The 11,515-nt window shown below is 43.3% G+C and overlaps 1 protein-coding gene across 2 annotated transcripts in view; it reads left to right on the top strand.

Moving 5' to 3' along the window:
• The window catches only part of telo2 (TEL2, telomere maintenance 2, homolog (S. cerevisiae)), a 20,745-nt gene continuing 9,230 nt past the window's right edge, over window positions 1–11,515 (top strand). The window contains exons 1-13 of one of the 2 annotated variants that reach the window (XM_024006170.2): window positions 1–261; window positions 536–889; window positions 1,828–2,108; window positions 2,261–2,329; window positions 2,442–2,589; window positions 2,701–2,803; window positions 2,891–2,959; window positions 3,045–3,186; window positions 3,356–3,492; window positions 3,759–3,955; window positions 4,169–4,257; window positions 9,401–9,492; window positions 9,583–9,699. In XM_024006170.2, coding sequence (XP_023861938.1) covers window positions 546–889; window positions 1,828–2,108; window positions 2,261–2,329; window positions 2,442–2,589; window positions 2,701–2,803; window positions 2,891–2,959; window positions 3,045–3,186; window positions 3,356–3,492; window positions 3,759–3,955; window positions 4,169–4,257; window positions 9,401–9,492; window positions 9,583–9,699 — 1,788 coding nt within the window. In that variant the 5' untranslated portion in view covers window positions 1–261; window positions 536–545. The remainder of the gene's footprint in view (window positions 262–535; window positions 890–1,827; window positions 2,109–2,260; window positions 2,330–2,441; window positions 2,590–2,700; window positions 2,804–2,890; window positions 2,960–3,044; window positions 3,187–3,355; window positions 3,493–3,758; window positions 3,956–4,168; window positions 4,258–9,400; window positions 9,493–9,582; window positions 9,700–11,515) is intronic. The other variant, XM_024006172.2, reaches the window with a different exon arrangement.

The raw sequence follows: 11,515 nt of genomic DNA, 5'->3' as shown, positions 1-11,515 counted from the left end.
CACTCATTTAGCGCAGCAGGCGTTTTGTTATTTTGTATCGTGAAAAAGTAGCTAAGACTASCTAGAAGAATATAGGTTGTTTTTAAAGCAGTTTGAACCTTAGTCTGTTTTGGGCTGCAGTACTTGTTCAATTAGATTAATTCACAGCGTGAAACCGTTTCAAATGTGTCGTTTATCACCCCGTGAGTAGACCAGAGGTGTGGGAATACAACCTGTTATTCTGGCTAATGGTGGCTACTGGCTAGTTAGCTAAACATTCAGGTGAGTGCCTAATAGTCTTTCATCAGTATCCCAACATAGGACTTCTTCTATTGACGTCTGTGTGAACGTCTAGTTAATTGGACCAATAATAGCAAATAAGGGATCGGGCTGTCAGTAGTTAGCTAGCTAAATAAAATCTYATGATGCTGTTAACAGACAGATGTATGCATTTATTATGTAACGTTAACGTTACCCAGGTAGGAAGCTAGCTAGCAGTGATTTGAAAGTATTGGTAGAACACGTGAACCATATAAACTAATCTTGTCCCCAACAGGTGTTGGAGAATGATGCAGTCCCTAACCCCAGATGTTGAAGTTCGACTCTCAGTGGGCCAATGCGTCCGAACTCTCACTACCTCCAACGAGAAGGAAGAGGTGACCAAAACTCTACACACACTAACCAGTTACCTGGACGATGGGCCTCAGAGTACAATTACATCAGCTCAGCGAGCAGAGTTCAGTCGAGCCCACTACACCCGGACYCTACAGTTTCTCATCAGTAACATCAATGCTGATTGGCTCCAGCTACTTACCGTTGCCCAGTGCACAGAATTGTGGGATGGTTTGTTCCTCCGAGGTCCTCCAGACCAGACTCTGTTAGTGCTGATGGATGGTATCAGCTCAATGAGGTGAGAAAAATGTTTGAAGATGTTAATAGTGGATACTTAGTCTTTTAGAATCCATGGGGCCATACCCATACTCATTCGAACCATGGACCACAGCGCGGCCAATGTATACAACAATCCCAACGCTATATGTCTAAAYGTTAATAGTGCAAGTCGGTTTTGAAATCTTTGGAAGTTAACTTTAATATCATCTAGAAATAATTTTACAAATATAAAATATWTACGTACTGTACACCTTCTAAACAGTTGCAGCTGACAGTATTTTTCAGTKACCCTTTTCTGTCTTTCTTCTTCCGTTACACAAAGGCATTCAGAGATGCTGGATAGCTAACATAATTGCAAAAGGGTATTCTAATGATCAATTATCCTTTTAAAATGATCAACTTGGATTAGCTAACACAATGTGCCATTGGAACACAGGTGTGATGGTTGCTGATAATGGGCCTCTGTACGCCTATGTAGATATTCCATAAATTATCAGCCGTTTCCAGCTACAACAGTCTTTTACAACATTAACAATGTCTACACTGTATTTCTGATCTATTTTATGGTATTTTAATGGACCAAAAATGTSATTTTTCTAAGTGTACATTTTTAAGTGACAAGTACATTTCTAATTGACCCCAAACTTTTGAACGGTAGTATATTACTCAATGATATTACATTTCCAAAGGTTTTCAAAACCATAAGTGAGGATTGTTAATGTTTAAACAGAGCATCTGGGCTGTTTGCACGTTCCATGCGACAGCGAGACAGGAAGGTAAATTGACATTGATGCATTACAATGCRTTGACAGTCAATATAATGGGCTACTTGATATTGTGAATAACTGTGTCTTTGCTGCCGGCGACCTGTTTGGTAATGATATACTCATCTTGTACATTTCTCTAATTGATTCTCCTTGTGTGTGTGCATGAATGTGTGTGATAATCTATCTCCAGCAGCCCCAGTGCAGGTCTGGACCGTTTAGTCAGCATCCTAGAGCGGTTCCTTCAGAGTGGTCGTCTGACAGTCCTACTGTGGACCCGCTGTCAGGGGAAGGGTCTCTCCGACTCTCCCCAGCTCAGAGAGACCCTGCTGGGCCGCCTGGTGGCTCTGCCTGACCTGACTGCCAACCAGCTGCACCACCACAACAAGACCATCTTCCTCCCCCAGCAGTACTACCCCCTATTGGCCAGAGATATGCTCACTGTGCTAGAGAGAACCTGTCAGGCTCTGAGAGGTGTGTATGCCCATCCATCAGTTTATGTCTACTTTATATAATGCAGAAGATTGATTAAGGGCCTATTTATGGCTGTTTTAACTTTAACTGTCTTATTGGAAATTTATTTTATTTATGTGTGTAACTCACTGTCAATACACTGTTGTTCCCAGATAGAAAAGACTGCTCTCTGACTTTTGTGGCCCAGGCACTGGGGAAGGCCTGTGTTCAGGGACACAGTGGTAAGCAAGGCTGCAAACAGCATGTGTTCCTCCTGCATTGATGATTGTCAACTGTAACACTTTCCCATTGTATCATCAGAAATGYTACATAATTGTGTGTTTCTCTCTGCAGGGTTAGTATTTGGGGTGCTGGCCCCTCGCCTCTCCTTCTGCACGCGTTCAGACATGGTGTGGCAAAGGGTGTGCTGGAAGCTGCTGGAGAATGTCCCAGAGCGCTGGCTGGAGAGTGTGCTCACTGGAATGGTGCAGGCTGTCAACAGGTGAGGGATGGGAGATAGCGAGAAGTTATCAAAAGGTGTCAAAAATAGACTTTTTAATGCACCGCATTTACCCCTCTCTCTCTCGTAATGTAAGTGTTATTTTTCCCCTAGACCTGATGCTCTGTCCAGGATCATGGGGAACCTGGTGTTGAAGAACAAAAAGGCCCAGTTTGTCATCACCCATAAACTGCTGCTGCTCCAATACAAGTATGAGGTGAGACGGTGAACTGATGGTGAGTCTAGTCAATCTATCATTGTTGGAAATTGTTATAGCTGAAGTCTTTAACTTCCTTTCTCCCAGACTCGTGTGTTGAGCATTCTTTTGGGCTACCTGGCTCAGGACAGGGAGAGAAGGCCACTACTTATACAGGTGAGTGTACAATGTATAAGACTTGTGTTGTTATGATATATGGGTATTTATGATCATGTTATTGACTGTGTGTGCGTGTGTCCAGGTGCTGCGGTCGCTGTGCCAGGCCTGGGCTAACCCCAGTGCAGTCAGACACACCCCTCTGGAGCAGCAGCTCTATGTGAGCCGGGCTCTGCTGCTGTGTGTGGGACTACTGAGTGATGCAGAGCTACAGGAGCTACGCTCAGGTAACACTCCCAACACTACGGCACAGTATTATGTAACACGGTCAGAGGTGTTCACACTACTTTCTGCCCTGTCCGTYTCTGGGTGGTGTTCATTTGGGCATTTAATAGAAGACATTTTCCTGCCCAATCAAACACGACCCTGTTGTCCTTTCTCCTTCCTCCATGTCAGAGCTGCTGCAGTGCATGCTGGGAGGGATGCAGAGCCACCTGGACAGCAGTGTAGTCCGTGTGAGGCGCATGGGCATGGTGGTGGGGGAGTGTCTCAGCTCCCGCATGGACGTCAATGGAGCCAAACTCAAATTCGAAGTACTGTATTGTATGGCACCCTTCCCAAGGCTTTGGGTGCATCTCTATAGTCTGAAGTGGCTCACTGTCCCTAGTTTTCTTTTCTCTGCTCATACTGATCTGAAAGAACTGAACGGGTGAAAACAAATACCATAATGCTTTCTCCTATTTACTGTTCAGATCAGTGCACATTAAAGAAAGGAGATAGGCTATGTCTGTCTTGTTATGAGTCCTGTGTAGGACTCGGGAAAGGGTGTGTGTTCATTTGTTGTGTTTCTCCCGCTCAGTATGAGCATGATGAGGAGACCAAGGAGCTGCTCTCACTGATGACTCCACTGTSTGAGGAAGAAACAGAGCCGCTTGATGACAGATTGGATCTTCCTCAAGACGTCAAAGKGCAGACTGTACCCTCTCAGGCAGTACCATCCCAGGCTGCTTCCGTGGCCCAGAAATCAGGAGCTGACCCAGACTCAGAGCTGGATAGGTAAGAGATAGTATTATCATAATCAAACCCATAACACTCTGTAATACCTCTTGTTATACACTACATGTATTAACATAATTTTTGTCTGTGAGACTGAAGTTTTATATTTAATTCAAATCACTACAATCTTCCCATGGACAGTTAAGAAAGCATGGTATAGTAGTGTTGTATTGATTAGGCTCTATGTCCCTGTCCTGTGTGTGTTTGAACCAGTGATGATGAACTCACCCCCTATGACATGTCAGCTGACCAGGAGATGAGCCAAGCTGCCCCACCTCGCTACCTCCGAGACTGTCTGGAGGGTAAGATACAGTATATAGGTCTCTCCATGGGTGGGAGATGGACGAAGCAACGCGTTGTATTTTACAGCAAAAGCTGCAGCAGAAGYGAACTCCTTTGTCTTTCGTCCTCGCCCGCGTGTGCGCAACTGGCTGGGGAACAACGCGTTTATGCTCTAAAATTATGTTTGTTTATATGGGCAGAATATTGTATAAAATTAAGAAAAATGCCCTGCATTCGTTGCCTTCATTTTAGACTAAATAAATAAAACAAGTTTGGGGGAATATCTTGAAAAATGTAATCCATAAGCCTACTCATGCATTAATTAATAAAAATGTGCACATATAAATAAATACAATTTCAACCTTGTAATAAGTATTAGGCTGTAGTGATCGGTACCAGTAGCCTGTGTAAAGTCTATCAATAGGCTACGAGTTGCATTTTTTAGATATGAAAAAGAGGGAAATATTACTCCACTGCACGTAGGAAAGTGTCCAGACGACTGTGAGCTGATTAACCAGTAGGCTAGGGGTGAACGTTATCATCTGAATAGGAGACCCATTATAGGCCATCACCTAACTTGCGCGATTCTTCAATAGGCTATGCGTAGGCTAATAGACCTATTTGTTGGGTACGCATTTGGTATCCAATTGTTTAGTTAGGCCTAGTGATATTGTCGACCATCATCAGCTGATCCAGGAAWTKTTTTYCTGAATGACAGTCAAGTGACAAACAACCTATAGCATGCAATGAAAAAACAGCCTGTGCGGGAAAACACGCGTTCGTAAGAATGTCTAGAATATTTTGATGTTTTGTTCATTGCGCCAGTGAAGTCAGTTGGATCCAATACCCCTTCATTTATGTTGATTATCTGCTACTGTCTGCTGGATTTACAGCCGTGTCTACAAGATTTAACAGAGAAAGCATCAATGTAACGTCTTAATGTTTTCATGTTTCTGTGCGTCGGATTGGACACGGAGTCTAGGCTGCTGTGTGCAATTGTGTAGGATAGCCTAGGCCAGTGGTTCCCAAACTTTTTTTTTTAATAGTCCTATACCCCTTGAAACATACAACCTCTAGCTGCGTACCCCCTCTAGCACCATGGTCAGCGCACTCTCAAATTTTGTTTCTTTGCCATCATTGTAAGCCTGCCACACACACACTATTCAATACATTTATTAAACATAAGAATGAGCTTGAGTTTTTGTCACAACCAGGCTCGTGGGAAGTGACAAATAGCTCTTATAGGACCAGGGCACAAATAATAATATAATAATAATCAATAATTTTGCTCTTTATTTAGCCATCTTACATATACAACTTTATTTGTTCATCGAAAATTCACCACAGGTTAATGAGAAGGGTGTGCTTGAAATGAGGCACACAACTCTTTAATGTTGGGTTGTATTAGAGAGAGTCTGTCTTAAATCATTTTCCACACACAGTCTGTCCCTTTATTTAGTTTTCATGCTAGTGAGGGCTGACAATCCACTCTCACATAGGTACGTGGTTGCAAAGGGTATCTGTGTCTTAACAGTGCACAGCCCAATCCAGAGATCTGGCAGGCTTCTGATTTAAATTCAATTTTCACAGAACCGCTTGTTGCACTTTCGATGAGGCTCTCTTGTTCAGATATYGGTAAGTGGACTGGAGGCAGGGAATGAAAGCGAGAACGAATCCAGTTGTTTGTTATCCGTTTCGGGAAAGTACCTGCATAATTGCGCACCCAGCTCACTCAGGTGCTTCTCTATATCACATTTGACATTGTCCGTAAGCTTGAGTTCATTTGCACACAAAAAAATATTCAATGATGGAAAGACCTGTGTCTTTTCCTTGTTAATGCAGACAAAGAAGAGCATTAATCATAGCCTCAATTTTGTCCTGCACATTGAATATAGTTGTGGAGAGTCCCTGTAATCCTAGATTCAGATCATTCAGGCGTGGAAAAAACATCACCCAGATAGGCCAGTCGTGTGAAACTCGTCATCAGACAAGCGGTCAGACAAGTGAAAATTATGGTCAGTTAACAAAGCTCGTCTCTCAATTTAAAAGAATTGTGTCAATACTTTGCCCCTTGATAACCAGCGCACTTCTGTATGTTGTAAAAGTGTTACATAGTTTGCCCATATCATTGTATAGTGCATAAAATACACAAGAGTTCAGGGGCTTTGCTTTAACAAACCTAACAATTTTCACTGTTGTGTCCAACACGTCTTTCAAGCTGTCAGGCATACCTTTGACAGCAAGAGCCTCTCGGTGGATGCTGCAGTGTACCCAAGTGGCGTCGGGAGCAGCTGCTTGCAAGCGCATTACCACTCCGCTATGTCTCCCTGTCATGGCTTTTGCGCCATCAGTACAGATACCAACACATGTTGACCACCAAAGTCTATTTGATGTCACAAAGCTGTCCAGTACTTTAAAAATATCCTCTTCTGTTTTCCAGTTGTTTGCAGAAGAGGATGTCTTCCTAATTGACCTCCCCATAAACGTAACGGGTATATACCATGAGCTGTGCCAGGTCCGCCACGTCTGTTGACTCATTCAGCTGTAACTCATAGAATTCACTGGCTTGTATACGAAGCAGTAATTGTTTCAAAACATCTCCTGCCATGTCACTGATGCGTTGTGAAACAGTGTTTTTTTGATGAAGTCATCGTCTGTATAGTTTTTTTTGTATTTTTTCCCCCAGCATTGTCCCAGCCATATCCGCGGCAGCAGGAAGAATTAAGTCCTCCAAAATAGTATGGGGCTTGCTTGTCTTTGCCACTCGGTAGCACACCATATAAGACTCATCTAGCCCCTTCTTATTAATGTTATCTGTTGCTGTTACACATCTTACTACTCTAAAGTCGTCTTTATTCTCACTCAAAAAACTCCCTTGGCTTTTTCAAATTGTCATGTTTTGTTTCTGCGCAAGAGTGAAGGTTTCATCGAGTTATGAGATAGTACTTTTGCACATAACACACTCTGGCTGAGGAAAGGCACTACTCCCAATATAAGTGAACCCCAAATCAATGTAGTTCTCATCATATTGGGGCAGCCGGTAGCCTAGTGGTTAGAGCGTTGGGCCAGTAACCGAGAGGTTGCTGGATTGAATCCCCAAGCTGACAAGATAAAAATCTGTCATTCTGCCCCTGAACATTGTAAATATGAATTTGTTCTTAACTGACTCGCCTAGTTAAATTCAAATAAATATTTGTGCCCCTTCGATGTCTGTTCGGCGCTTTCCCGGGTAAGGGGGTAGTAGCTCTTCGGCTGCATCAGATTCACAACTGTCAGTGTCCATGCTAGCTGGGCTAACAACAAATGTAGAATTACTGATGCTAGCATTGGATGTGCTCGTGGAAGCAGAACAACTTGTGTCGTTGACAGGTGAATGTGTAGTACTGCTGGTGGAGCTGGTATGTGTCTCTATGGCTACTCAGGCGAGGGGGAAAAAACTCACCCAAATGTATTCGAAATAAACTGTTTGAAAATGTGAATGTTTTGGAGGGGAATCGCGTTTTTATTTGCCGTACCCCCATCGGCTTTGCTACTCCAGTTTGGGAATACCTGGCCTAGGCTATTGCACGGAACACCCAAGGTATTTCCTTTCTGTTATTCAGGACATTTTAATGACAACAAATGAGAAGCCTAGTGGGCTTATAAACAAAGTGATTTGGTGAATTTGAATGATGTAAATCATGATGATGGTAAGAGCCCCAGTAACAGATTGACTCTGATCCCTTTCATCATAGAGGCTGTTGTTACTTTGTGTCTCTAAAATCACAATGTTTCCATTACTATTGTCATGTGACAATAGGGGGAGGGGGTAGCCTAGTGGTTAAGAGCGTTGTGCCAGTAACCGAAAGGTTGCTGGTTCGAATCCTTGAGCCGGCAGGGTKGAAAAATCTGCTGTTCTGCCATTGAGCAATGCAGTTAATCCCCAACAACAACTGCTCCTGGCCGCCGATGACGTGGACATCGATTAAGGCAGCCCTCCGCACCTCTCTGATTCAGAGGAGTTGGGTTAAATTGGGAAGACACATGTCGTTTGAATGCATTCAAACTTCCAAGAAGACATTTCTTCAGACTGCCACTCCACAGAGGACTATCTAGAAAAAGCAGCGGAGATGCGCAATATGTTTCTAAGAAGAGGCTACACACAATGTGTGAAAACACGAGATGAACTGCTACAAAAATACCCACTAGAGCTAAAGAACACTCTGTCGTGTTCACCACCACATATACTTTGAACTTGCGAAAAGTGGCAGATGCTGTCGAGAAACACTGGCATGTTTTATCATCGGACCTAGCTTTGCCAGCGAAATTTAAGAATCCACCACTTATTGTATATAGGAGATGTTGCAATTTACGCGATACATTGGTCTTGACCTCCCCATAAACGTAACGGACATATACCAGGAGCTGTGCCAGGTCCGACAGTCTGTTGACTCATTCAGCTGTAACTCAAAGAATTCACTGCCTGCCAGCCACAAAAKAAAATCAGCCAGGCTCTTTTACGGCCTCTTGCCGAATGGTAGCTATAAATGCAGAGATTGCGCACAGTGCAACAATATGATGAAGTGTGAATATTTCTGCCACCGACTGACAGGAAAACGGTTCCAAATAAATTACATTATTACGTGCTCCACCACCCATGTTATCTACATGATTAAATGTCCATGTGGGCTGTGTTATGTAGGTAAAACCCGTCCTCTCAAACAGAATTTGTGAACATAAACGATAAATCAGGAGAAATGACAGGGATTATCCAATCGCAGAACATTTTAATGACCCGAAACATGACATTTCTACCTTTTTTTTAAAGATTTTGTGGCGTAGAGGAAGTTAGGATAGAAATAGTACTCTGAGCAAAAGAGAATGTTTTGGGATTTTCACCCTCCAGACATTTTTTCCTGAAGGTCTTAATGATGAAATGCTGTAAATTTTGTAAATGTGAATATGAATTAAAGCTTTTTATGTTTCTTCTTGTTTCTCATTTTATTCAACTGTTACCATGTACCTGTAAAAAAAGATTGCTCATATGTGCAAGTGTCTTTTGAATGCATTCAGTTGTGCCTGACTAGGTATCCCCCTTTCCCATTTAAGATTACTAATGCTCTCTTTATTTTACTAACTTGTTAAATGATTGGTCCATTCATCCTTCCATCCATCTCTCCCCAGCCGTCCTCTCATCTGAGGACCCAGTGAGGGTGGATCTCAGTCTGAGAGCCATTGAGGGCTTGGTGAGGAAGAACACTTCTACAGCCCGAGAGGTGAGAGGTCACACACTGTTTACTACATTCAAATGATAAGCATATAGTTCCCTTGTTATAGTCGTTCCCTTAATGTTTGTCGCTCCTCAGGTCAGTGTTGAGCTGAGCAAGGTGCTGCTGCACATGGAGGACAGGTACAACACTGTGGGCTTCCTGAGTCTCAGGCAGGCTGCTATGGTGGCCCTCACTGTCACCGACTCTGTCCCCGTAAGATATTTCACCTTAATCTTAACCATCTACCTTTTTATATTATGGTTTAGTTTCATACACTGAGTGTACAAAACATTAGGAACACCTGCTCTTTCAATGACATCGACTGACCAGATGAATCCAGGCAAAGCTATAATCCCTTATTGATGTCACTTGTTAAATCAAATCAAATTTTATTTGTCACATACACATGGTTAGCAGATGTTAATGTGAGTGTAGCGAAATGCTTGTGCTTCTAGTTCCGACAATGCAGTAATAACCAACAGTGGAAGGAGAGTCGCAGTTTTGGTAGGCGGCGTGTTCAGTGGCTCAGTGTACTTGTCCTCAAAGCGACAAAAAAAGTTATTTAGCCTGTCTGGGAGCAAGACATCCTGGTCGGCGCACGGGGCGGTGTTCTTTTTGTAATCCGTGTTGACTGTAGCCACATACCTCTTTGTGTCTGACTGTTGAATTCGACTCTATTTTGTCTCTGTACTGGGACTTAGCTTGTTTGATTGCCTTGCGGAGAGAAGATAGCTAACTGTTTGTATTCGGTCAGTTTCCGGTCACCTTGCCCTGGTTAAAAGTAGTGGTTCGCGCTTTCAGTTTCACGCGAATGCTGCCGTCAATCCACGGTTTCTGGTTTGGGAATGTTTTATCGTTGCTGTGGGTACGAATCGTCAATGCACTTTCCTAATGAACTCGCTCACCGAATCAGCATATTCGCAATGCTTGTTGTTGGAGCAATGCGAACATATTTCCCATTCCGGAGGGCGAGGGAGGGCCTTATTCAAAGGAGGGCGGGGGGCCTTATATGCGTGCGAAGTTAGTATGAACAATGAGCAGGTTTTTACCAGCCTGGTAGACAATCGATTATGTGATAGAATTTAGGAGTTTGTTTTGCAGCTCAGGGTTTGGCAGATTTTACAAAGAGTCAGATAAAGTTCGTTCAGGCAAATCATGTGTCTGCTTGGTTGGGAATATATTACGGCTGTGATTATTATACTGAAAGAGAATTTCTTAGATAATGTAGTAGGTAGATAGATAAGGTTAGATAATGCGTCGACACTTGTATTGTGAGGAGTTCTATGATCAGGCTGAAACCAGAAGACTTGTAGTTCCTGTTGTTTTATGATCACAACCACGTCTCGTTATCATAAGGCATACACCCCCCCTGCCCCTCTTCTTACCAAAGATGTATGTTTTCTGTCGGGCTGATGCGTGAAGAAACCAAGCTGGCTGCACGACTCCCTTAGCATCTCTTGAGTTAGCCATGTTTCCGTGAAGCAGAGAACGTTACAATCTCTAATGTTCTCTCTGAATGTCACCTGCTCGGATTTCATCACTTATTGTCAAGAGACTGGACATTGGCGAGTAGTATGCTAGGGAGTGGAGCGCGATGTGCCGTCTTCCGAAGCTGACAGGAGACCGCTACGATTTCGCCCTTTTACGGCGTCGCATAGGGTCGCCGGCTGGATCAGATCCATTGTTATTGGTGGAAGGCAAAAACACTGGATCCGTTTCGGGAAAGTCATATTCCTGGTTGGAACGATGGTGAGTTGACGTTGCTCTTATATTAGTAGTTCCTCCCGACTGTGAAGTAAATGCCTAAAGATTACCGGGGTACCAATGTAAGGAATAACAATAAAAAAAACAAAATACTGCATATTTTCCAAGGAACGCGAAGCGAGGCGGCAATCTTGGTCGGCGCCGGAAGTTCGCCGGAAATCCACTTCAATCAGTGTAGTTGAAGGGGAGGAGAATGGTTAAAGAAGGATTTTTTAAGCCTTGAGACAATGGAGACATGGATTGTGTGTGTGCCATTTCAGAGGGT

Source organism: Salvelinus sp. IW2-2015, linkage group LG17 (assembly GCF_002910315.2).
Source record: "Salvelinus sp. IW2-2015 linkage group LG17, ASM291031v2, whole genome shotgun sequence".
NCBI lineage: Eukaryota > Metazoa > Chordata > Actinopteri > Salmoniformes > Salmonidae > Salvelinus > Salvelinus sp. IW2-2015.
Note: the sequence above shows the minus strand (reverse complement) of the source record. Positions and strands in the feature narration are given on the sequence as shown.